Raw genomic sequence first — 26885 nt, 5'->3', positions numbered from 1 at the left:
TGCTAGCCACTAGCCTTTATACTTCACTCATTTGGGTCACAGCAACTCCTTGGGATGCCAGTGAGTGGAAGTGCCAGGTAAGCATGGCTGGTAAGTGAAAAATATGAGGAGAGGGAGGTTTTAAATCCTCCTTCTTTTACTCCCCCATCCCTGCAACATAACAGCGGCCCTTCCATGGAAGAACTGCAGAATTGGAGCCCTCTCCCAGCCCCTCCTCCTCCCCGTGAAGGAGATGTTTTTCAGGGAAATGCAGAGGGTAGAGCACTTTGCACATTGGTGGGGGAGCCTGTCACAAGAATCTGGCTTTCTGGATGCTTTGTTCCATGCCATCAAAAGGCCATTCCCCCACTGGTCCATTGCGGTCCCAGACTCCTCCCCCTTGAGTGAACGCCCTCTCAGGACCTCCAGCCGGTTCCCTGTACCGAATTTCCCCCAGGAGTGCTCTTCCCAGAAGGCCAGGGCACTGCCTTTCAGTTATTTCAATGCCGATCCAGTGCAGTCCAGCCACATAACCGTTCCCTGCCTCACTTTTCCCATCTCTACAATGGGGAGAATTCGGCTTACTGACCTATTAATTATATTACTGCAGGGGTGGCCAATCTGTTACAGATGAAGAGCCAAAACAGTGGTGGATACAGCGCAAAGAGCCAAGGGAAAAAAGTTGTTGAGCAAAAAAAAAAGGGAGGGATGGGGAAGGCAGCCACAGTCCTTTTAAAAGCAGAGTGGGCATTGCCCTTTTAAAGGGGCCATTTTGAAGTCTGCACCGGCATCCCGTGCAGACAGAAACACGCTGCCCCTTTCAGAGCTGCAGGTGCGGGAGCCGCAATTTTTTCTTTGAAGAGCCACGGGTTGGCCACCCGTGTATTACTGGATCCCCGAAGCCTGAGCCAAGACAGGGATCTAAGCCCCATACAGATGCAGACCACCCAGCCCTTGCCCCAAAAGGGCCGGGTGGTCACTCTGGCTGACCCAAGAATGGAACCTGAGTCTCTTGGAGCCCAACTCGGTCCTTGCATCTGGTAGCTAAACTGTCTGAGCCCTTGGCTGGCTAAGCTAATTCACCACCTTCTCCACGTACCGCTTGCCAGCCAAGCAATGCAGGTTCCCGTGACCATTGCACCCTTGCACAGAAGATTTCAAACATGCAGGGACTCGTTCTTGCAGCATCCCCAGGATGGCGGGTTAATATTTATGTTCTCCTTTTACAGAGGGGGGAAACTGAGGTAGGGAGCCCTTCGGGGCCCACTCTGGCCCCTATTGAGGTCCACAGCAAAACTGGCAGTGCCTTCAGGAGTGCAAGACTCGGCCCATAAATAACTACCTTGAGGTCATAAAAGGAAGGCCGTCGGGCCAGGCCAAACAGTGGGTGCAAAGCAGGGTAACTCCATTGACTTCAGTGGCTGATTTACACCCTGCTGGGGACCTGGTTCCTGTCTGCTGTGTTTTAACCACAGACTGCTTGAGTTCAAACAAAAAACGCAACGCCTTTCTGCCAGGACACTGAGGCTGTGTCTAGACTACATGCCTCTGTCGGCAGAGGCATGTAGATTAAACCTCGTGGAATGAGGTTTACCAGGGCTGCCGACAAAGGGCTTTGATGTCGACAGGGGGAACGTCCAGACTAGCGCGCGAGCCGACAAACAGCTGATCAGCTGTTTGTCGGCTCAGTGCGGCAGCCATGTAAACGTAAATGAAGCCGCGATCATTTAAATCGCGGCTTCATTTCCCTTTTCCAAAACAACAAATCTACATGGCTCCGTCGACGGAGCCATGTAGTCTAGATGTACCCTGAGTCTGCCCTAAGTTACAGCAGCGAGGGGCCCGATCCCGACCCAAATTTCGGTAGCCCCGCTGCGCAAAGCCGTTCGCTTGAAACCAATGGGGCTAAGCACAGCCCGCGTCAAGATTAGTGGGTGTCTGTGAAGGGTCGGGCCCTCCGAGAGGACCAAAGATGGACAGAAAAAGCAGCAACACACCTTGACCCAAGTGATGCGAAGCCAGTGGAAACGGTCCCGTTGATACAGAATCGGGTCTTAAAATGATCTCCGTAGAGCTGGGGTGGTCAAGAATTTCAGATGGGGGGGCCACTTCAGACATTTTTGAAGTAGCCCCAGGCTGCCCCAGAAGGGGCGGGGCCAGGGCATTTCCATGCTCCCCCACAGACCCTGATTGGCCTGGGGTAGGGGGAGCATGTAAAGTCTTTGCCCCTACCCCTGCGGGGAGAACCACCAGCTGTTCTGATCAGCTGCCAGTTCCCTCTAGCCACCTGTGCCCCTGGCGGAGGGAGGAGACTTTGCACGCTCTCCCCACCCCCAGCCCTATCAGAACCTGGGGGCAGGAGAAAGCATGTGAAGTCCCCTCCCACTCTGCCCCCGCCCTACTAGGGGCGTGGCGCACGTAGAGTCAGCCCTGCTGCTGATTGGCCTGGGGAGGGAAGAGCGGCAGGGTGTCTGCAGGCTGGATCAACCCACTCGGTGGGCTGCGGAGTTCCCTTTGCCTACCCCTGCTTTGTAGGCTAATGCGAATCAGCGACAACCGCAATATTATTAATCACCCTAACCGCTACTGCTGTTATTTTCCATTAGCTGGCTTCCCACTAGCTCCTTAACACCAAGGCATCTTGGGAAATACCCTCCCCCCCTTCTGCTGGGTGTGGCACCAGGCTACGTCTAGACGACATCCCTTTTTCGGAAAAGGGATGTAAATTAGACACATCGCAATTGCTAATGAAGCGGGGATTTCAATCTCCCCCGCTTCATTAGCATAAAAATGGCTGCCGCTTTTTTCCGGCACGGAGTTTTGCCGGAGAAAAGTGCCAGTCTAGACACTGATTTTGCAGAAAATAAAGCCTTTTCCAAAAGATCCCTTATCCCTCTTGAAATAACGGATAAGGGATCTTTTGGAAAAGGCTTTGTTTTCCGAAAGATCAGCGTCTAGACTGGCGCTTTTCTCCGGCAAAGCTCCGTGCCGGAAAAAAGCGGCAGCCATTTTTATGCTAATGAAGCGGGGGAGATTGAAATGAAGTCAGCCAGGTGGGCCTACAGCAGGTTGTGGTGCAGGTCTTAATCCCGGTGATGCATTTGTCCTGCGAGGCTGTCTCGAAAGCTCTGCTCCTTGGCGTGGACCCTTCCAAAGGATGCTTCAACAGTGGCCAAAGTCATTCCCACATATCCTGGGGGATTGCTGAGGGCCAGGACAGCCCCGGGAAGGGTGGAATGAAAAATAAGTGGGGAGGGGTGAGGAATGAATAGCAGGGCTGTAAAAGAAGCCCTGGTAAATCAAGAGGATCCACTGGGCTGTTTTATGTATTTATTGGGCTGTCGCCACCTTCCCTAACAAGCTAGGAGAACCCTGCTTGCAGTATGAGGAGAGATTAAAAAGACTGGGATTTTTCATCCTAGAAAAGAGGAGACTAAGTGGGGGGGGGGAGGGGGAGGTTGATAGCAGTCTATAAAACCATGACTGGTATGGAGAAAAGGAACAAGGAAAAGTTATTGACTTGTTCTCATAACATAAGAACTAGGGGTCACCAAATGAAATCAATAGATAGCAGGTTTAAAACAAACAAAAAGGAAGTTTTGCTTCATGCAGCACACGGTCAATCTGTGGAACTCCTTGCCAGAGGATGTTGTGAAGACCAGGATTTTAACAGGGTTCAAAAAAGAACTAGATAAATTCATGGAGGCTAGGTCCATCAATGGCTATGAGCCAGGATTGGTGGGAATGGCCTCCCTAGCTTCTGTTTGCCAGAAGCTGGGAATGGATGACAGGGGAGAGATCATTTGATTCCCTGTTCTGTTCACTCCCTCTGGTGCACCTGGTGTTGGCCGCTGTTGGAAGACAGGCAGGACACTGGGCTACGTGGACCTTTGGTGTGATCCAGTACAGCCATTTTTATGCTGAATTTGCACCTTTGGATCCATTCGGTGAGTGGAAGGGGCCTGAGCACCCTGTGATATTTCCATAGGGAGCCTCTGTTTAAACCACCACCCTCCCCCAAGAAACAAAGCAATGGGCCTTGGTGGTGATTTGCCAAGAGACCCCGCAGCCAACTTCTCCGGGCACAGGCTGGGCTGGGAGGCAGAGCAGCTGTCACTTGGACACTGAGAGGGGAGGGTATGTAAGCCTCCTAGTCTGCTCTAGGAGCGACTTCCTTGGGGGGGGGGGGAACAGACAGAGAAATTCCCTCCATTGGATGCCTAGGGGCACTCAAGGCTATACTTGGGTGGGATTTTCGCTAAGACACAGGGAAAGTCCTTACAATGGTTCCTCCTCCTCCTTAAAAAAACCCAGTAGTCCTGTAACACCTTAGGGCACATCAACACACCAGGGCAAAAGTCAAGTTACGCTGGATCTGGGGCATCTCTCAGGGATGGTTCTTGGTCCTGCTGTGAGGGCAGGGGACTGGACTTGATGACCTCTCAAGGTCCCTTCCAGCTCTATGAGATAGGTATCTCTCCATATAAACAACTACGCAACTCAACTGTGTAGCTGAAGTCAAAATCGCTTCATTTGGCTTGTGGCACTGTCTACCCAGGAGGAAGTCGAAGGAAGAGTGCTCTTCCTCTGACTTCCCTGACTCCTGGGCTGTGTCTAGACTGGCCAGTTTTTCCGGAAAATCAGCCGCTTTTCTGGAAAAACTTGCCAGCTGTCTACACTGGCCGCTTGAATTTCGGCAAAAGCACTGACTTCCTACTGTAAGAAATCAGTGCTTCTTGCGGAAATACTATGCTGCTCCTGTTCAGGCAAAAGTCCTTTTGAGCAACACTTTTGCGCAAAAGGGCCAGCGTAGACAACTCAGATTTGTTTTCCGCAAAAAAGCCCCGATCGCAAAAATGGCCATCAGGGCTTTTTTGGGGAAAAGTGCGTCTAGATTGGCAAAGCGTCCATGCCAATCTAGATGCTCTTTTCCGCAAATGCTTTTAATGGAAAACTTTTCTGTTAAAACCATTTCCAGAAAATCATGCCAGTCTAGAGTAGCCCTGCTGAAAGAGTATTTTGTCCCACCGGACAGTATTTTGAAATAATGGCTTGCCGTGTAGACATGCTCTTTGTTATTCCCAATAGGGCTGCTATATAGAGGTACTCTAGAGACTAACACACCCTGTGTGGATTAGATAGATAGATTCATGAGTTTTCGTGGGCAAAATCCACTTCCTCGGATGCGTGGATAAAAAAGAGGGGGAACCTCCCAATTTATGACAGTAAAAGAAGGGAGGGAGAGCAACTCCGGGTCCCCTTAGAGGAGGCACTATGCGGGGGATAGAAATATAATAATAAAACTCGACAACCCATCAGCTCAGCGAACTAAACACCAACTGCTAACATCCAATCCAGTGGGGGTGATTCGATCTAGCAAAACTGGCCCTGTCACCTCGATTTCCAGCCGCCTATTCTCATTCCTTGGCAGGCCAGGAACAAAGATCCTCTTTCTACCTCCTCCTCCAAATATGAAGCCCTCGATGCTCGCAAAACTTCCCCCTTCCCGCATCAGGCCCGTTCCAGACACCCTAGACTGAGGTGCATCGCCTGGTCAATTTCGTCTGGGTTTATTCCCTCAGTTGGAGTTACTACGAATTTGTCCTTTGCTTGGGCGTCTGGATCGGGACGAAATAGCTCTACCCTCCTGGGTCCGAAGGCAAATTAACCGTGTGGTTTAAACCGGAATCAGATCTAAAGCGGCCCTCCAGTAAACATAGTTTAAAAAAGTAATCGGAGCATGGTTGTAACTTTCATCAGCGACGGAGAAACTCCGCCAGTCCAGCCTCTCTCTCTCCCTGGTCTCTACCGCTGTCTTGCTAACAAGCAGGGAAAGCCCCTGTCATATCAAAGTCAGCATTAAAAAAAAAAACAGCCCTGCTTGGGTGCAGTTCCTACCCACCCAAGTCCCTCCCTGCGAGCCTCCAAACCAGCTGGATGTTTTTCCATCAATAGAGCTCCAAATCAGAGAAAAATCAAGCCACCTGTCCCAGCTTTTTTAGGGGTTTTTAATGATGTTGCAAGAAGAACGGTGGTTTCATGCAGATGACAACACACTCTAACCCCCCCCCCCCATCCAAAAAAAATCCCAACACAAATTGTTACAAGCGACAACGAAACAAACTAGATCGTTTACTCATCCTCGATTCGGGTGGATCGGCTGGATGAAGTCATTTTAGGTGCAGGCAAAATTCACTGGGTGGATCTTTTCAATAATTAGGGGGCTCCCAATGAGTAGGAGGGGGCTGGTTTCTTAGCAGAGGTCTGGAGCTTTTGGATGTCCGGCGGGTGGGAAAAGAGGGTGTGAAAAAATCCTCTTTTTTATGCAAAAGAGGGAAGAAGAGCAATAAAAAAGGGGGGGGGGGAGTTTCTCCAAATTTCGTTCCAACGTCTCAGACGGCCGCTGCGAGGAAAAGGAAGACAGGGGGGTAGAAAAGGACAGCCCGAGCAAGTGAAAACAAACACACACCCGATATAACCTCACCGATTTATGGGGTTTTGCATTTTAGTAGCTTCTACCCAGGGAGTGAAATCCGGACAGGTTGTTATAGCTACCCTAATCCACAGGGGTTCCCCCCCCCCCAGCTATTTAAACCCCCTAAATCTTCCTCCCCCTTTTTAAAACTACTTTTTATCTCTCTGGCTTGTGGGCCAACATGCCCCTAATGAGTATTAAAACACTATCTCCTCGCAATTAGCTCATTCCTGTCTTCCCGTTCCTGATTGACAGAACCAGTGGAAGCATACGAATTTTCCCTTTGGCAATAAGTGCTGATTGGATCCTTCTAAGGAGAACTACTTCAAACTTTTTTTTTTTTTTTTTTTTTAATATTTGCCTTCAGTGTCTTGGCTGAGAGAAGAGTTTTTTACCTCTCTGCGATTTTTTTTTTCTCGAGAGGAGTTGGGGAAGGAAGAGAGAGGTTTATTTACCTGCTTGGGCTGAGTTCATTTGATCTGATTGTGTGTGGGGGGTGTTTTTTTTTTAATCATTAAAATCCTGACTCGTCAATCACAAGCAAGAAAAACGTTGGCAACCCTTTGAATTACCCAAACTTTTCCTCCACTTTTGGCGATGGGCTGTTTTGGATATTGCCTGTTCCTTTGTGGGTTGAGTCAAGCCATGTCAAGCTACCCAATCTGGTGGTAAGTAAATTCGAATTCTTCTTCTTTTCATTTACAAGGAGTTTTTCTGTCTCCTCGGATTTTATTTGCGACTCCTGCTTTTAGGGTCACTCTATTCGTTGCCACTTAACTAAAAAAAGTGGAATTGTTCCAACGCCAGAAAGTTTTTTTTCCCTTTTTTTTTTTAATCCACATTTCAGATCTTTTGTTTATACATTCCCGTTGTTGATTAGGACTGGGTTGTACCTGACCGCTTGTTGTTCTGCTGCAAAAGGGGGAGATTTCCAAAGTTATTTTGTTGTCGTTGTAGTGCTTTGATCCCCGTCTGGAAAGAACAAAAGGCACTGACTGAATTAAAGAGATGATACAAGTTGACATGAGCATTTCAAGGTGGTTTTGAGCTAGTCAGGTGGAAGGAAGGGGGGTGGAGTAGGAAAACATTTTTTCCCTTGCTTTAAGGAATATGTAAAAAAAAAATCAAGCAAATAAACTGGTAACACAAGACAGGACAACCTGGACTCGTTATGTAAAGAGACGCAGGGAAGGGAATTGATAGAAAATTGATTAGGAATGGGACTAAGTTGATTTCTCTCGCTAGACTTTTATATTATAGAGCTTGCCGTGTAGATTATGGGCTGGGTGGAGAAGTTTTTTGTGCCCGGAATCTTGAGGGGGAACGGGCCGGTTTTGCGGGGATAAAATCCGGGGGATAAATCGAATGAGGATTCGGAGCAGAATCGGGCCCCTTTCGATAGGGCAGCGAGGCGGCAAGGCCGTCCGAAAAGATCATTTGTAGGCGGAAAAATGGCCATTTTCTTAGGCCAGGAAAAGGGGCAGATAAGCCAGAATCGCGTTTAGGTTTCTGCCCCTTGTATCCTCTGGCCAGAGGAGACAGAAAACAGGAGGGATCGGGCACCCAAACAAATGTGTGTTGTGGCTCTTTGCCCCTCCAAACCAAAATAATGCCATTAGGAAAACGGACCCCTCTCCCCCAAGTTTTCCTTTCAATTTGGGGCTCTCCTTTGCAGGGTGAAACATGCTTGAGAACACGGCGGGCGGGCACAGCCCAGGTCCGTGGTAGATCCGTCGGAAAGCGGCTGGAAACAGAGCTAAACCTCCCCTTCTTGTTTCGCCTGAATTTAGCTTTTTTTCCCCCTCCCCCTTCTGCGTTGCTTTTGGACCCCCACTGGCTGTACAGAGGGGGGCGAAAGGGGCAAGGTGCATCCGTCTCCAGCGAGCAACTTTGCAATGCCAGGGCGTGGGTGTGTGTCTGAGCCACCGGGATTAATCATGCCCCCAAACTCCACCGCTTTCCCAGAGCCCAGCTGGGACGCAGACAGAGCAGGTGTGAGAGAGGAAGGGCCAGATTTCCCCCCGCGAAAGCGAGCTGTCTAGGAGACGAGGGGAGTCCTTTTTCACTCGTAACTTTCCCTGCAGTTCTTTGATTCCAGCCCCCCAGCCTCGGCTCGATTCCGGGCTTGGATTCTGGAGGAGACACCCAGAAGAGGCCGGTTGAAGGTTGCAGCCTCTCCCTTTAAGCGCTCATCCGAGCGCTCCCCTACCAAAAGCCATTGGAAGGAAAGGGTTCTCCAGGAGGCATGTAGCTGCAGATCGAGTAATTACCAAGGCTAGGAAATTGGAGCAAGGGAAACCCTCGCCGAGATGGGTCCTGCTTTGAAATTGGTCCCTTCGCGAGGCGCAGGGCGCAAACGCAAGGGCGCTTTTAGCCAGGCGATGAGCCTCTGCCATTGCTCAGCGCGCAAGAATCAGCTGATGGTGGGGAGGTGCGGTGGGTCCCAGTAAACTTGCCCCGGAAAGCGGTGTAAGCTCTGGGCTGCCTCTGCCTGTGTGTGTGCAAGGAAGGCAGGCCGCTTGTACTTGTAACGCCCAGAGACTTTTAAAGAAAATCGTGCGCCCTGGGTGCGCGGGCGCAGATAGAATTTTCAGTGACTTTTGCGCGCTCGCTCTCGTTTACACCAATCCCTGCAGTCATACTCTCTCGGAGCGCGTGCTGCCCACTCCCTTGAACATGCCCGGGGTGAAAATCGCGCGCCGCCAGCGAAGTGAAACTGCGACTTATTTTGAGATGTGATCGACGGTTAGGGGAAGGCGGTGGGGGAAGAGGCTGGTTTTTTTTTTTTTTCTATGATACATTCTGGGTTCCCAGTTTTTTCCCCTCCCTCCAGCGCCTCTTTTGAAGTGGGCTTTGCCGAGGGAAGCTCGTGATCCTATAGCTATTTTTGGCTAGTCTCTAAGGTGCCACAAGGCTGCGCGTTGTGGTTCATCATTCGTGCGGTCGCCTCCCCGCGTCTGTTCTCCCTGTGGGCAGCTGAGGGGCGAGGAAGGGGGGTCGCGAAGGCAGTCCCCCCGACTATTTCAGGTATGTCTGAAGCCGGGGAATTCGTGTGAATGGGAGCAGGGCCATAAAATGCAAATACGGTCTTGGTAAGGCAAACGACCCGAACACCTGGACTGGAAGCATTAACCAGCGCGCTTTTATTCACAGCCTCCATCTAACTTATAATTAGCAGCTCCCTGCTGCATTCCTGATTGGAGAAGGAAATGCATTCCACCGGGGCCGACATAAATATTCCCTTGTCACCCACGCCAGGGAAAAAGAGGTGGGGTCGCAGATCGACAGTCCCTCCCGGAGCGTCCCGGAGATCAGCTGCAGCCAAAGTTCCAAATCACTGGGGGAGGGGAGGGCGGAGAAAAGACCTTGATTGCTCGTTTCTCTGCTGCACCGCACGGGAGGTTCCTGCCAGGTAGTTAGAGCATCACTTCTTGTTCCCAGGGCTGGGGTGTGTATCTGGGGGGAGGGGTAGAACATGCAGCAGGAACCGGCGTGAGATCGGATGCAACGCAACCGTTTTCGCCATCCCCTTTTCCAGCGCAGCGAGACACCCCCTCGGGGCTTGGGATTGCAAAGGAAATGTTGATTCGGGGTCTTTTCCCGGTTGGCCTGTTCCCTGCCTGAATCCCCACCCAGGCACCTTTGTTCCCAGGCCAGCTTAGACTCCCGGCGTTGCGCTGAAGGGGCAGGCGTATGCACCGGGTGGGACGAGTCTTTACCTTTCCAAAGGAAAACAAAAGCCGCCGCCCAAGTCCCAAGGTAGAGTGGAGGGCAGAAAAAAGGAGGGGGTTGTGTCAGATTTGGGTTTCCCCAGGAGGGCTGGTATATACACCACACACTGATATTTTTTGCAACAAATGGGCATGTCTACACAGCAGGGCAAAAGTCGAATTAAGCTATGCAACTTGAGCTACCTCAGTTGTGTAGCTGAAGTCAAAATAGCTTAATTCGGCTTTTGGTACTGTCTACTGAGCAGGAAGTATGCTCTTCTTTCACCTTCCCTTGAAATGAGGGTTACAGAAGTCTGAGTAAGAAGCTCGCTATTTTGAAACTATCTGAAAATAATGGGCTTGCTGTGTAGACGCACACTGTGTTATTTCGAAATAAGCGTGCAGTGTAGACATAGCCATGGGGTGTATCTACACAGCATCCTAAACTTGAAATAAGAGACATAATTTGCGCTGTGCAAATTGCATCTCTTGGGTTGTGTCTATATTGGCACCCTTTTCCGGAAAAGGGATGCTAATGAGACACTTCGGAATTGCAAATGCCGCGGGGGATTTAAATATACTTGAAAGTAGGAATAAGGGATCTTCCGGAAAAGGGTTTATTTTCCGCAAGATCCCATCTAGACTGGCGCTTTTCTCCGGCAAAACCCCAAGCTGGAAAAAAGTGGCAGCCATGTTCATGCAAATGCCGCGAAGGATATTGAAATCTCCCGCGGCATTTGCAATTCCAAAGTGTCTCATTAGCATCCCTTTTCCAGAAAAGGGTGCCAATGTAGACACAGCCTTATTTAAAATCTATTTCAGAATAGCTTATTTTGAAATTTGGTTCCTCTACAGAGTGCCAAATTTTGAAATAACACTCTACTTTGAGCCATCCCTTAACCCTTGTGCAATGAGGTTTACCAGCATGTCCATTATTTCGAAAAATATTTTGAAATAACGGGCAGCTTGTGTAGACATGGGGTAGCTATTTTGGGTTACTGAAAGTATCCCAAAATAGCTGTGCAGTGTAGACGTATTCTGTGAGTGTAGCGGGTGTGTGTGTGTTGTATTGTATGTGTGTTGGAGTGATTTCTATCTATCTATCTATCTATCTATCTATCTATCTATCTATCTATCTATCTATCTATCTATCTATCTATCCTGTGAAATAGATCGTCATACTATCTTAGCCCTGCATGGGAATGAAGCATTCATGTCAATTGAGATGGATGTAGTTTCTGCTTCTGTACAGAGATGCATGACTTGTTAGGTGAAAAGCAAATTTAACTCGCCCAGATATATTCCCAGCAAATGCATCTAGCTGATTAATAATTATGGTAAATGTGAGTGTCTTTCTTATTTTTTTTTTCCCCAAACATTTTTTAAAATGAAGGCAAGTTAGATCTTGAAATATCTTTTTTAAAAGAAAAAATGCAAGCATTTCACTCGGGGCTACTGTTAGGATTTTAAAGTGCTGGCAAGTTCCTAACATACATGCTAGAAAGCAGTGCAGTGCCCTTTACTTACAGCAATGGGTGTCTCGGAGGACGTGTATTAGTGAGGTCCGAGGGCATGAGATGGAAACTCCTAAATAGTCTATTCTGCCTGCCAGCTCAGTTGTTTTTAGCCATGAGAGACTAGATGCTGACGGCTGTTGTTAGTGATGGGTCAGTTTCCTAGTGTACAAAGCTTTGAGCCTTACTGAGGGCGTGATCCTGTTCCCACTAAGATCCCTGGGAGCTTTCCCATGTGCTACACGGAAGCCAAACACTTGCCACCTGGCCTTCCCTAGCACAGAACTCTACTACTTGTGCTAAAAGAGATGCTCCCATTAGGTAGCAGTAGAAGGAGACTTTTTGCTTCTAGTGGCCCAGCCATCAAAGGAATACTTTGCCAGTATACTGCAGAAGTTTCCTATCCTTTTTTCAGTGGGCTGCGTGGGGAGATGGAGTGAGTGTTTCTATTAACATTATTAATAACAATCGTTGTTTGGTATTTGTATTACTGTAGTACTAGAGATCCGTAGGCATGAATCAGTGCCCTAGTGTGTTAGGTGCTGTACAAAGAGAGAGAAAAACTTGGTCTCTATGTACCAAATACAGATATGACCCAATAAGTGAAAACATACTGTGCGTAGGAGGTCATTTCATGAATAGAGCATGTTTAGACTGAATGGTTGATTGCCCTGCGTGACTATCAGATCCAGGCAAAATAGCACCATGGAAGTGACTGTTCACATCAGCAAAACGCACCCTGAGTCTGGTTTCACTGCCTGGCTGGTATGCCATGTCCATACTATGTAAACAAACAGTACACATAATGAAGAATTCATTGGATTTGTTAAAGTTCCATCAACGACCCTAAAGTGTTACTAGGACTGCATAGAGAGAATTATTAAAGAGACTGGCAGGATTAATTGAGAAGGAAAACTAACATCCATTAGCTCTTATATAAAAACTTTTATATGTAAATAACACAGGGCCCATGCTGCATCAGCCAAGGCTAGAGGAGAGGGAAGCTGGGGGAAGGGAAGCGTGGTGCAATATGAGGAGCAAACAGGCACTTTCAGCAAACATGGTCTGTGCTTTAAAATAAGACAGCAAAACAGAACAAGAAAGAACAAATGTAAAGTCTCTCTCTGAGAGCAGAGTGTTTGTCTCCAGACATCTGCATGGAACTGAGCACTAAATTGCTACCTTATTTCTGGAGAAAGCAGAGTAGCTGGTGAGGTAAAGGTACAGTACACAGAAAACAAAGGCTTCTCGTCATGATCTATGACATGGAGAGTGATACCGGTGGGGAGCTGGTTGTTCCATTTCACCACCTGCATCCTACTGCTGATGTTGGGTGAGATTCTGTACACACTTCTGCAATGGAATTGGAATTACTGGTTGGGGCCCTCATCCTGCAATGAGCTCCGGGTGAGCCGACCCTGGGCCAGTGATTGCAGGATTGGTTTCGGAAGGGCTATGATCAGGTATAAGGGAAGCCATTATCAGCTTCCTGCTTCCGTGCTGCTCCCTGTTGTCCCAGGGCATAAACAGGGAGTGTAGAGCAGGCAGAAAGGGAAACTCCAGGCTGTGCAGAGATTGGGGTAGGGTTCAAACAGTCAGCTCTACACCTGCAATGTCTCCTGGTCTGCTTAAGGTGCTTCTCAAGGCCCCTCCATAAGAATGGCCAGACTGGGTCAGAATAAAGGTCCAACTAACCCAGTATCCTGTCTGCCGAGAGTGGCCATTGCCAGATGTCCCAGAGTGAATACCACAGGGAATCATCGCATGACCCCTCTCCTGTCATCCATTACCAGACAAACAGAGGCTAGGGACACCATTCCTACCCATCCTGGCTACTTGCCATTGATCAACCTAACCTCCATGAACTTATCAAGCTCTTTTTTGAACCCTGTTCAAGTTCTAGCCTTCACCACATCCTCTGGCAAGGAGTTCCACAGGTGGACTGTGCACTGCTTGAAGAAAAACTTCCTTATGTTTGTTTTAAACCTGCTGCCTATTCATTTCATTTGGTGACCCCTCGTTCTTATATTATGGGAACAAGTAAATAACTTTTCCTTATTCACTTTTTCCACACCAGTCATGATTTTATAGACCTCTATCCTATCGCCCGAGTTTCCTCTTTTCTACGCTGAAAAGTCCAGTCTTTTTTAATCTCTCTTCATATGGGGCCTCTGACAAACCCCGCATCATCTTTATTGCCCTTTTCTAACCTTTTCCAATGCCAAGATATCTTTTTTGAGATGAGGTGACCACATCTATATGCAGTATTCAAGATGTGGGCGTACCATGGATTTATAGAGAGGCAGAAACACAACACAGTAAGTTGAACCAAAGAAAAAGCATCTGAGACAGACATGTTTGATGTGACACCATGCGATCAGGAATGCTAGTGGGGCCCAAATACGTCCTCTGCAGGGGACACTGGCCTCTGAGCAAGCTAGCTAGATAGATAGATAGATAGATAGATAGATGTGGTTCTTATGTTCACTCCATATCCTGTCTGAGCAAAGGGACGAGAAGTAGGACCCATAAGGCTCTGAAGGCAGAGTGATCCCTAACTGTGTGGCATGATAGAAAAGCAGTACAAAACTCAAGGTAAAGGGAGGAGATTCCCAAAGGAAAAACAGGCTGGATATCAGGTTGACCCTCCCTAGTCCGGCGCTCTCTGGTCTGGCAACATCCGTGGTCCAGCACGATATTACTTAACTGAGTATCTACTTAGCATGGGTGTGGCCAAGTTTCCCACTGTCCCATAAAGTTTGTTTACAGCTCCCAGTCCTGGCTCTCCCTGTTCTACATTGTGATTTAGCTCTGATTTATCCCAAATGTCTTCTAAGAGCCCAGCCAGTAGTAGAAGTGCTGGTGATGCTGCTAGACAATATTGACCTCCCGTGAACCGGCAAATTCTTTGGTTCAGCACCGGTCAGGTCCCAAGGTTGCCGGACTAGAGAGGTGCAACCTGTCTCAGGAAAGACACCCTTGCAGAGAGCTGTGTTGGATTGTGGAGCAGTGATCAAGCAAAGTAGTGAAAGCCCCATCTATTGAGTTATGTAATTAAAACTAGATTGGACAAAGCCCTTCAAACTATGCAGTAGGAAACAACCCCGCAACAGCCCCTCGGGAATGGAATGGATGAGCTAATGGATCCTTTGGTGTCTGTTTCTAGGATTCAGGTAAGCACAGGGAGCTGGTTTGTTGGTCTCCGTCGTGTCGGCAGAAATCCGAGTCGTTCGAAGGCGAGGCTCCAGATTTGCAGAGGTTTAGCTGCGGGCGGGATGTAGCTCCGGGAGTTCTCCCCTGACTGCATGGCTTTACAGAACAGTGATGACAGGGCCAGGTGTTCACTTGAGTGCTGTGGGCCGGATTCACGGATTCTGTGAGCCGGATTGCTTTTGCTTGGCTGTGACTCCACTCTCAGTGGTGTGACTCCACATTGAACCAGGAGTGGATCAGAGCAGACTCGCCCCCTCCCTCTACAAAGAAGCGTGGATTTTTTTTTTAATGCAAACCCAATTGGTCCAAGTTTTGACTCGGCATATGGAGTCCTCTGCAGACCTACGTTGAGATTTGACAGCCACTGACCATACTAAGTGAGAGACGGTCATTCTTTGGTGAGTGAAGAGGCAGGACACTCAAGCAGCAGTCTTAGCAGTGTCTGTTGGCATAAGAGCATCTAAGCAATCTCTCAAATATCCATCCATACAGCTGTTTTTCTTTATAGGGGTCGGTATCTCTCTTCATTTCCTGTCCTGTTGGCTAGTGTGGCTGTGTGCTGTTGAGCAAGCTGCTGTGTTCTACTCCAGAGGTGGCTGCATTTCAGTAATAGGCTAAATGAATCCTGTACATTAAAAAGCTCACAAGCAACAGCTGACATGGACAGCTGAGCTCAGGATTCCATTTTGCCAGATGTTGTACAAATATAGTCAGAGGGAAAACTTGCGGTGTAACCAGACAAAGGGCAACAGAAATCACAGATCTTAAGCCCATTTTACAGAGGAGAAACCGAGGCACCGAGCAATTAAGTGAGATGACCAAATTCATGCCAGAAGCTTTTGAGAGGGACAGGAACTGAAGCAAGATTATCCACAGACTCGTCCTTGTTTTAAACAGGGAGAGCTCTGGGAATCTTCCAGACTGCCAAGTGCCTTCTCAAAAAGAAGCTATTAGTTATTCACTTAGGATTTGGTCCAATCACCGTAGATCCTGGGCTCTCCTACTGCGGCCTCGTGTTTGCTCTTTTTCAGTTTCAAGCTAATTTTTTCGGTGTGTAGATGAATTGGCAAAAAACAAACAAAAGCCACATGGAAGTTGAAGCCGGGGAGGAGAAGTGGGGTTTTATCCAAGAAAGAAAAAGTGAATCATTTCTTTTTGGGAGACCATGTGCCTTATAAAGCCTCACTCACAAAACACCTCCATTGCTCGTCCTTTATATTTATATGATGCGTCTCTTCTGCGCGTCTCAAAGAACTTTATTAACAGGTCATGATTCCCTCTGTGAAGGAGGTAACTTTCATTATCCCCATTTTAGAGATGAGTCAGAGAAGTAAGAGTCCTGGCCTGGGGTCAAGCGACGAATTCACGGCAGAGCTAGGCAAAGCACCCAGGACTTCTAACCTTTCCTCTCACCACTGGAAAGCAATTTCTCCCTGGCGGGCCTTCCAAAGTGTTAGACCCAGTCCTTGAAGTTTCGATTCCTGACAATCTGTGTGGTCTAAAGGGTCTACATGAAATGTGGCTTTTATTTCTGCTGCTGGGTGACCTTGAGCAAATCCCTTCCCTGCTCCGTGCCTCAGTTTCCCCATCTGTAAAAGGGGGTGTAACCACCTTTACTCGCAATCTAGTATTTCCTTGTTTCTAGAAGCAGCGTTGCACTGACCTGCCTGCCTAGCAACCCCCATTTTGACTGCCTGCCTTGCGCTGCTGCACTGCTTTATCCTTGTCCACATGTCCTGAGACTTTGCTCACAGGCCAAGATGCTTATCCAGTCCGGTGTGATCTGCCCTAGTTGATGGTAAAGAAGAAAGTCCTCTCCAAAGCTACATAAAAATTGTCCACTCCACCCTGAGGTCTCCCTCAGTTCATCTCTCACAAGAACCTGCCTTGATCATGGTGATATTTTCCCTGTCTTCCCCCAGCTCTCTCCAGTTTCTCCTCTCCTTAGCCCTTGGTAGGGCTGCGGTCTCTAATGTTCCATACTGAGCTTCACTGTCTGACCAGAAGACAGTCTGTCATCCCACAGGTGTGAAACTTGACTCTAATCTGTGTGCTTTCCCTTTTCCACAAACTCCGTCACACAAACATCACAGCGCTGACCTCCTCCGGCAAGTGCTTTGAGATCTCCTGATGAAAAAAAGCCTTTTCAGAGGAACTAGAGACAAATACTTCTCCTTTCTGTGCTTGTATTTTCCACTCTTTGGCTGGCTACATTGCAAGCTTTTTAGGGCAGGGGCCGTATCTCACTCTGTATTTGTAGAGGGCCACCAAATGAAATGAATAGGTGGCAGGTTTAAAGCAAATGAAAAGAATTTTTTCATCATGCAGCATACGGTCAACTTGTGGAACTCCTTGCCAAAGGAAGTTGTGAAGACCAGGCAGGGCTGGCCTTACCATGAGGTGAACTGAGGCAGCTGCCTCAGGTGCCAGACTTTGAGGGGGCACCAGTAGACCCAGAGTGTAGAAAACTGTGTCTGCTGCAGTTAGTTCTCCTTGATTGGGGTAGGTAGCCGAGCAGTACCATGAGAGGAGGAGAACAGGAAGAAGGCAGAATTGAAACCTTTCAAAGTTTTCGCCCAAGCGAAGGGACATGGGGGCATCATTTGAGCTCCCCGCCTCAGGTGCCAAAATGTTGCGGACGGGCCCTGAGATCAGGACTTTAACAGGGTTCAAAAAAGAGCTAAATATATTCATGGAGGATAGGTCCATCAATACTTTATTATTCAGGATGGGTAGGAATGGTCTCCCTAGCCTCTGTCAGAAGTTGAAAATGGATGACAGAGGACGGATCACTGGATGATTCCCTGTTATGTTCACACCCTCTGGGCCATCTGGTATTCGCCACTGTTGGCAGACAGGACCCTGGGTTAGATAGACGTTTGGTCTGACCCAGTCTGGCCACTCAAGTGAGCTGTGCCCATGAAAGCTGGCGATACCATCTACATGTTTTGTTAGTCTTAAGGTGCTGCAAGACTATTTGTTGTTTAAGTTTTTCCAGTTACAGACTAACTCGGCCAGCCTGCTGAAGCTTATGTTCTTATGTACACCACTGAGCACAGTTCTTGATCTTATGTGGCACAGTTCATAACAATAGCAACTATTATTATTATTATTTATTAATTGATTACCTGTAAGGGTGTGTCTAGACTACAGGGTTTTGTTGAAAAAAGTGACCTTTTTTCGGAAAAAAAACCAACTTCCCCTGCATCTAGACTGCTGCCGCGTTCTTTCGAAATTAAATCTAAAGAATGCAGCAGTTTTTTTATGAGGAATAATGCCTTTTTTGAAAATACTCTTTCGAAAAAAGGCGTTGTTGAACACAAACAATGCTTTTACGAAAGAGAGCATCCAGACTTCCTGGTGATCTCTTTCGAAAAAGCGGCTCTCTTTTTTGAAAATACTGGTTGCTGTCTAGACGATCTCTTTCAAAAGAAGCTTTTTTGAAAGATTCTTTCGAAAAAGCCTCTTCCGAAAGAGGCTTGTAGTGTAGACGTAGCCTTAAGAGTGCAAGTTCGTGCTGTGTCTCAGAATTATTCTTTTTCTTTTCCTGTAAAGACTTCTGTAAGGAAATGAAATACTCTCATTCTGCTCAAATGCAGAGCAGGGAAAAAGCGACTTGTGAATATGCTGTTTTTCTTCTCCCTATTATTTTTTTTTCTTTGTGGCTGATTCTACGTCTTTCGTAGTCCTGGAGAGCGTGATTGAAATAGCCCGACTGGCTTTCAAAGGACTTTACGGGAGTAATGACAGTGCTTAACCAACTTGACACATGCACATCACGCGAGGAAGTCCTCCTCCCATCTCCGAGTCACAGCCGGCTGGGTTTAACAGCCCTGTTGCGTGGCACCTGGCATGGGGGATAGAAACATGGAGTTTTACAGAGTGTTTCCAGCAAGCGGAGGACTCCGGCCTACTGCGATGAAAGCCAATAACAAACCTCATCCCCGAACTGGAACAGGATTGGGCCTGCAGTCTCCAAGTGCTGACCTGGAGCTATTCCTCCAGTCTGAGAAACACTGGTCCTGAACACAGGTGTTTGGCTGGATAAAGGGAGGCTCAGCTATGGGTCTGCCCCCTGGCTGACTGCAGAACTGGGCCATTCTGGGGGCCTGCTTAGCCATAACGTGTAGGATTTCCTTTGTGTCTAATCCAGGGATGGGAAACATAAGGCCCAGGGGCCGGATACGGCCCTCGCCTTGCCTAGATCCAGCCCCCGAGGCTCAGGGTTCTCCCCCCACCATTGGGGAGCCTATGCTGGTGATCCAGCTCCCCCACCTGTGGGGCTGGAGCACTCAACATCTACTAGGCTGGGCCCGCCTAAGCTCTGGTGCGCGAGGGGAATGTGGGGAGCGCCTTTCTCCTCAGTTGGGGGCCGTGCCAGAGACGGTTTGCTGTGGTACCGATTTTTCTGTGGGTCAGTGGCCCCTGAGAGAGGTCTCCCCCCCCCACCCGACTCTAATCCAAAGACTCCCATTGATTTCAGTGGGCTTCTGGGCCCTGACCCTGCAGAGCGGGAGACAGGCACTTGGCTGTGTGGCATTGGTTCCAATGAGCCAAAATGCCTATCAGGAGCTGGGCCTTTGTGCTAACTTCACAAAGTGCAGTGGGTGAAGGTAGGGCGGGGGAGGCAAAGTCCCAGCTCCACCCCATCCCCGCCCTACCTTCACCCCCCATGGGAGCTAAGCCACTGCCCCTGCACCATGGGGAGATGGGGCAGCATCCCACTCCCCCTGCATAGGGGGGGCCCCGCCTCGCATACCCGCCGCCCATGACCACACGGCTGGAAGGCACTGACATACCTGGGTGATGGGTGGCGCAGGGTCAGAACCTGAACAGGACAGAGGAGGAGCAGGCGAGGTGGGATAGAGGTGCAGTCGCTGGATCCATGACTAAGCCCACTAGGTGTAGGGTGGGGCTGCCCGTAGCAGCTGTGGAGTGGGTCCGTTGCCATTCCCAGCCTGGGAGAAGAGGGAGAAATCTTTGGCCTTTTTCTCCAGACACTCGTAGATCACCCCGGAGCACAGTCTGGGCCAGGGGTGGGGAACTTTTTTGGGTTGAGTGCCGCTGAGCCACAGAAAAATCATTTGGGGTCCACACACACGTGAGAAGCAAAACAAAAAAACCAAACCACCAGACACCTCCCTGAGGAGCAAAAAGACACTTCCCACATTGTCCTCACACTCCAGAGCCTCCAGGGGCCAAGGCCGGTAGATTTTTCTGGGCCCCTCAGGCCCTGGGTAGGGCAAAAATGAGGAGTTCAGTGTGTGGGAGGTGGCTGCCGGGAAGCAGGCTTGGGTTTTGGGGTCAGGGTGGGAGAGTGCGTGCAGAAGCGGAGTAGGACGTGCAGGAGCAGGAGGGGGGTGTTCCTGGGTGAGAGGGAGGGCGCGGATGCTCCAGTCCCAAGCGGGAGGCCACGAGACTGGAGTGCCAGTGCCAGCTCCCTGATGCTGGGCGGGGGAGCCCTGCACCTCGGGGACCGGCTCCAGCTCCCAGGCTGTAGGTTCCTCACCCCTGGTCTAGGCTACGGGTAGCTGCTTTGATGCCCTCCCTGTTCTCCTAATCTCCTGCTCCCCCGACGCCGGCCTCCCTTCACCACTCCACCGACCCTTGGGAGGGCCCACGCTGCCAGGTGCCGATCATGGACCAGAGACTTTCCCCGGGCCCAATTCATCCTCTGACTCCAGTGCCACGCCTCGTGTTCTGAGTACTAAGGTCCTGCTTCGGGGCTTCCGCAGAACACAACCAGGTTCTTGTGCTCTGCTCCTCTCGGTAGTATCCAGAGTACGTCTCCCCTGCGCACTACGCCCCACCTGGACTGGTGGGTTCAGTGTTTCCAGGGTCTTGCGTGAGCTTCCACGCTGCTTTTTAAGCCACTTGCTGGACCGGGTCTCGCAGCATCGCTAACGCGTCCACCCAATGCCACACAGAGCCTGTGCTCTTCAAAACCTAGGTGGGCTGCATCTCTACCATGTCCGTGCGTCACACTGCTCATGGCATTAGCAAAGCATGACTAACAGTAGGAAAGCTTGTGTCTGGCTCACCTCTGAGTCCCGGTGTTTACAAGTATTGTGAGGGTGGGGAAAGGATCTTCGCATGCCTGCGAACATCACTTTGAGGCCAGCAAGACAAAGCACCATCATTTGAAGGGTGTTTTCATAGAATCATAGAACACTAGAATGGGAAGGAACCTTGAGGGGTCATCGAGTCCAGTCCCCAGCCCTCATGACAGGACCAAGTACCGTCTACACCATCCCTGACAGGTGTCTGTACAACCTGCTCTTGAATATCCCTAGTGATGGAGATTCCACAACCTCTCTAGGCAATTTATTCCAGTGTTTAACCACCCTGATAGTTGGGAAGTTTTTCCTAATTTAAGCACAGTTTAAGCACATTGCTCTTTGTCCTATCCTCAGAGGTCAAAGGAGAATAATCTTTCTCCCTCCTCCTTGGAACACCTTTTTAGGTCCTTGAAAACTGCTCTCATGTCCTCTCTGTCTTCTCTTTTCTAAACTAAACAAGCCCAAGTCTTTCAGCCTTCCCTCCTCGCTCATGTTCTCTAGACCTTTCATCATTTTTGCTGCTCTTCTCTGGGCCTTCTCCAATTTCTCCACTTTTTTCTTGAAACGTGGTGCCCAAAACTGGACACAATACTCCTATTGAGGCTTAATCAGTGCAGAGTAGAGCGGGAGAATGATTTCTCGTGTCTTGCTCACCACACTTTGGTGAATGCATCCTGGAATCATGTTTGCTTTTTTGCAACAGCGTCAGACTGTTCACTCCTATTTAGCTTGTGGTCCACTCAGACCCCTAGATCCCTTTCTGCAGGACTCCTTTGTAGACCGTTTTGCTTGAGCTCAGTGAAAAAATGAAAAGATGAACTGATAGCAGCAGCCCAGTCCCAGAGACTTTTCAGTTGCCTGGCCTGCTGGTCCAGGATCTTTAAGCCTGCTTTGTAGTTTGGATGCCCCAAGTGGTGTATGTCAGGGCAGCGGAAGAGTCTCACAGGCCAAAAGACCCCGATGAAGCAGCATTTTTCCATCCAGGGACATAGATGGCCCTTTTCCCCACAGTCCCCCAGCCATACAGCCATGACTGCATTTTATCCTCACCTCACGGCCTGGGAGCGAGGAAAGTGCAGACTGTATTCTTACAGATGGAGAGACTGAGGCACAAGGTAGCTTAAGTGACTTGGCCAGGATCACACAGAAAATCTGACCGACTGAAACCAAGGTACCCAAATTCCAGGGCGGTGTCCTACCCAACACATGCTCCTTGCTGTTTTCCGTTGCCGTTCTAGCACCATCGTGTGCCCCTGCACACTGGGGAAACTCTTGTTTTCAGGGCCTGTCCTGATGTCTTGGGGAACAGGGTTTTGTCCTGATGTCTGTAACCCCCAGCAGGAGTCACTAGCTGGTAAAACTTGCAGGTAAGCCCCAGCGCACTTCTGGGCTGTCGTACAATAATGCTGCTGGGGAGCCAACAGCTTCTGCTGAGCAAAGTAGGAAGGGGGGCAGCTGTCCGCTGCCAGAAGGGGCGGGGCCTCATGGCGGAAGGGGCGGGGCCAGGGCAGCCAGCCCTTCACACCACCCACGTGGCGCTCCATTGGCGATTTAAAAGGTCTGGGGCTTCCTAGTCCGAACTACCGTTACTCCTCGTTTCCTAGTCTGAACTACCTAGTCCGTGCGGCACGGAGTCCGCACTAGCGGACATTTAAAAATGGCGGCGCCCGGCAAGATGCAAATGAAGCCCGGGAAATTCAAATCCCGGGCTTCATTTGCAACTCTGGTTGCCTACATTACCCCGCTAGTTCGAACTAGGGTGGTAGTGTAGACATACCCTGAGAGGGGACACGATAGAAGTTTTCAAGTATTTAAAAGGGTGTTACAAGGAAAAGGGAGAAAAATTCTTCTCCTTGGCCTCTGATGATAGAACAAGAAGCAATGGGCTTAAACAGCAGCAAGGGAGGTTTAGGTTGGACCTTAGAAAAAACTTCCTGCCTGTCAGGGTGGTGAGACACTGGAATAAATTGCCTAGGAAGGTGGTGGAATCTTCATCACTGGAGATATTTCAGAGAAGGTTGGGTAGACATCTATCAGGGATGATCTAGATGGTGCTTGGTCCTGCTGTGAGGGCAGGGGACTGGACTCGTTGGCCTCTCGTGGTCTCTTCCAGTTCTAGTGTTCTATGGTTCTATGAAATTTTATATACTTGGCTCAATAGGTCCAAGCGCCTCCCTACCCAGGAGAGGTCGAGGTGCCCCATTGCATGAGCTGTGGTTTGTGTATCTGCCAGCATGGTGCAAAGTTTGGTGAGGGGCATCTTCCAGATAATCTGGGATGCCAGGAGCTCAGAGATCTCCAGTCACTGCTGGATTCTGGGCAGCACGCCAGTAAGCCTGTCAGCTTTCTTCGTCTGTGTCCTGGTCAGACAATACAGGCTTGCAGCAGATGTTAACAGCAGAGGTTCCTACTTTCAGCTGTGTTACAAATCTGTCCCTCTGGGTGTAGATGATCAGACCACTCCAGGGATCGTATAGAAGAGAGCCGAAGAATTGCGGGCACAGCGAGAGTAGTATCCTTACATTAGTTTTAATCCGCATCTAGATCACCAGACAAAGATGTATACGTAATTACGATGTGTTCTATTCCCCTTTTCAAGCATACTCACACAAGTGTACTGATCAGGTGGCCAACCCTGATAGCAGCTGGAAGAGGCTGGAGATCTGGCAGTACACACGCTGCCTCTGCACCTGTTGGTTCGTCTCCACTGATGCCCCAGCGTGAAGGACCCTTTTACACTTCTAATCAGTAGCTCTGTTGATTATTCACTTGAGGGTGCGTCTAGACTGCATCCCTCTGTGGACAGAGAGCTGTAGATTAGGCACATCAAAATTGCTAATGAAGCAGGGATTTAAATATCCCGCGCTTCATTAGCATAAACATGGCCGCCACTTTTTTTCAAAACGGAGTTTAAAAAAAACCTGGCAGTCTAGACACGGATCTGTCGAAAATAAACCTTTTTTTCCGACAGATCCTGTAAACCTCATTTTTTGAGGAATACAGGATCTGTCGAAAATGGGTTTATTTTCGACAGATTCATGTCTGGACTGCTGGTTTTTTTTTTTTTTTTTTTTTAAATGGTGGCCGTATTTATGCTAATGAAGAGTGAGATATTTAAATCCCTGCTTCATTAACAATTTCGACGTGCTTCATTTGCACCCTTTCCTCTGGGTGTCACACATACTGTCACACTCCTGAGTGGTGCCTTTCTTGTGTTCTTAATTACATGTTCCTCATGTTTGCCCCATACCCACCTTGCGCAATTGGGTCTCCAGATGTTTTGCCTCTTTGTCTTCAGCCTTTTCTTTCCTCTCCCACAATTGTACCACATCCACACTCACTCTCATTCAATCCTACCCTGTTAATTCATTATAATCAATACACAAATCAATACAATCTGTATAAATCCTTCCAACGTCCCTAGCTCAGTCCCTGATGTAGGCCAAAGTGCAGGCTTAATATCACAGCCCCTAGGAGAAGCAGCTGGGTTCTATTATCCCATTTCACAGACATGGCAAGAACAGGCTGGAAAGGGTAAAAAACTTGGGCAGGTAACGTGAGGCACCTATTGACGGTTAGTCATTGAAATAAACATGACCCAGTTTTCGGAGCCATCGATCACTTGCAGCTCCACCAGAAGTCGGTGGCAGTTCTGGGTGCTCCTTGAGAGGAGTTTCTCTTTATGCTCCCAAGGTTGAAGATGTTGGACTGTATGATTTGCAGCAGGGTGTTGGCTTCAAAGCTGGAGTCAATCCCTTGCATTCAGCATGTTGCCTTGTCCATTGTATTGGGGATTCTCTGCCTTTAGGTGGTGGGTCAATCATAGATGGTGGGTCTCATCCGTGTCCTGTTGTAAGACGAAATGAGGTCTTGATTTTGTCCCAGCTAGACAGGAGGGGGATTTTAGGGAAAAGCAGGTTACTCCTGGGCTTGTCAGGAAGTTTTGGACAAAATATTTTTTTAGTCGGAAATCCCTGGTTTGTCCAAATTGCAACTTTTCATGGGAAAGGATCCGTTCTGAAAAAGTCCTCTCAACTTAAAAAAAAGTCAGAAAAACATTTCAAAGTTTTGTTGAGCTTTTTTTGTGTGGGTGTTTTTGGAATGAAGAATTCTGGCTGTTCCCGTTCAAAATGACTTTTCATTTCTGAGTGGACGTTTATTACAGTAAAGAAAAAATCAGTCGCTCAGACTGAAATGCAACATTTCAAAATTATCCAAATTAAATACTTGGATTGACGCAGACCTACCTGTTTTCAGATTTTCGCAAAAGTTTTCAAGGGCACATCTATACTTCACACAAGACCAATGCTCCAGAGGTTGATCTTCTAGCATTTGATTTAGCGAGTCTAGTATAGACCCATAAATCGAACGCTAAGGGCAGCTCCCACCAACGTCCGCTACTCCTCTTTCTGTGAGGAATAAGGGAAGGTAACAGAAGTGTTTGCTCCCATCAGACTCCCGGTGGGTGGATGCCATCAAGGCTCGGCTTAAAGTAAGCCGACTCCAGCTACACATTTTGCGTAGCTAGAGTTGTGTGCCCTAAGCCACCTTCCTGGTCTAGTATAGACCAAGCCCAAGTGTTTGACTCTCTTGTCCCGATTCAGGACAGGAAAAATGTTCAAGAACTTGACAATTTTCGTGGGCTGAGAAAACTGTTTCCTCTTCAGCTCTGGATCCCAGCATACAGCAGGTCGAGAGCATGACACAAGCTCATTCCAACTCCCGTGCAATGGAGTTGCCCTTCTTAGCGCTGATCCTGTGGTTACTGTGCTTGTCTGGGATTTATCATAGAATCATAGGACTGGAAGGGACCTCGAGAGGTCATCGAGTCCAGCCCCCCGCCCTCAAGGCAGGACCAAGGGCGGGGGGCCGGTATGAATCTCTGGTTGAATTCCCGGCTCTGCTGATGGCTTTCTGGGTCACCTTGCACAAGCAACTTAATCTCTCTAAATTTTGCCTGTGTCCCTCCGCTGCTAACTGGTGAGAATATCACGTTCCTACCTCACAGGCATGCTGGGAGACTGGGCCCATTGCAGAATTGTGAAGTGCCCGGGACAGATAAGTATCTAGGACAGTTGCTGGCTGTTCAGCAGAAGAGTTGGGTCCCTGAGGGGAAGGAGTTTATAGTATCTTGAGTTGCTTCTGGAGTAGTCTCAAAACCAGTGGCACCGTTGCGCTGGCTTTCCAGACCCCATGGACCCATGAGCAGACCCTCAAGGGCCCTGGTCCCCTGTTCCGGCAAGCGCTGGCTGAGCTGCGGCAAAAGCTGGCGGGCAGCTGTTTAGAGCTGGCAGGGACCCAGGTTGCAGTAGGACAGCACCTGTAAGAAATTTTAACTTCCTTTCACTGCTGAACTTGCGTCTCCTTTGTTTAGTGGAGAGTAGGTGCTTTGTGCATAATAGGAGAGTTACTGGACTGCCTGTGGCATTAGGGGCCTCATGTCTCAACGCAGCGAATGAGATCAATGGACTTCTTGAGAGTGGTAACGTCCGGCACCAGTGATATTAAGAAAAGATAGATGATGAATGGGAGCATCAGAGCTGAGGAAGCGCCTGGTGCATCTAGTCCTGGGCTATGTCTGCACGTTTCCAATGCCTGTTGAACTATGTGAGCATCCTACGCACCTTAGGATGCTCTGAAGGGTGTGACTGAGCTACGAGTTTCTGGGAGCTTCCTTCGTGCTTTGCTTCAGAACTGTAGGGTGAGGATGCCTCCACTGCAGAAACCTTGAATCATAGACTCCTCGGGTAGGCAGAGACCTCAGGAGTCAATGAGTCCCACCTCCTTCCAAAAAGCAGGACCAATCTCGACCCAATTATCCCAGCCAGGGCTTGTCAAGCCGGGACTTCAAAAACTCTAGGGATGGAGGTTCCATCCCCTCCCTAGGGAACCCATCCCAGAGCTTCCCCACCCTCCTAGTGAAATAGTTTTTCCT

At 49.0% G+C, this 26885-nt stretch overlaps 1 protein-coding gene across 1 annotated transcript in view; it reads left to right on the top strand.

Moving 5' to 3' along the window:
- Positions 1-6810: 6810 nt before the first annotated feature.
- WNT3A (Wnt family member 3A) overlaps positions 6811-26885 on the top strand; it is a 124272-nt gene continuing 104197 nt past the window's right edge. The window contains exon 1 of the mRNA XM_075922961.1: positions 6811-7122. Within this exon, the coding sequence (XP_075779076.1) occupies positions 7052-7122 (71 nt within the window). The 5' untranslated portion in view covers positions 6811-7051. The remainder of the gene's footprint in view (positions 7123-26885) is intronic.

This window comes from Pelodiscus sinensis, chromosome 2 (genome assembly GCF_049634645.1).
Source record: "Pelodiscus sinensis isolate JC-2024 chromosome 2, ASM4963464v1, whole genome shotgun sequence".
NCBI lineage: Eukaryota > Metazoa > Chordata > Testudines > Trionychidae > Pelodiscus > Pelodiscus sinensis.
The sequence above is the reverse complement of the archived record's forward strand: the minus strand, read 5'-3'. Positions and strand labels throughout refer to the sequence as shown.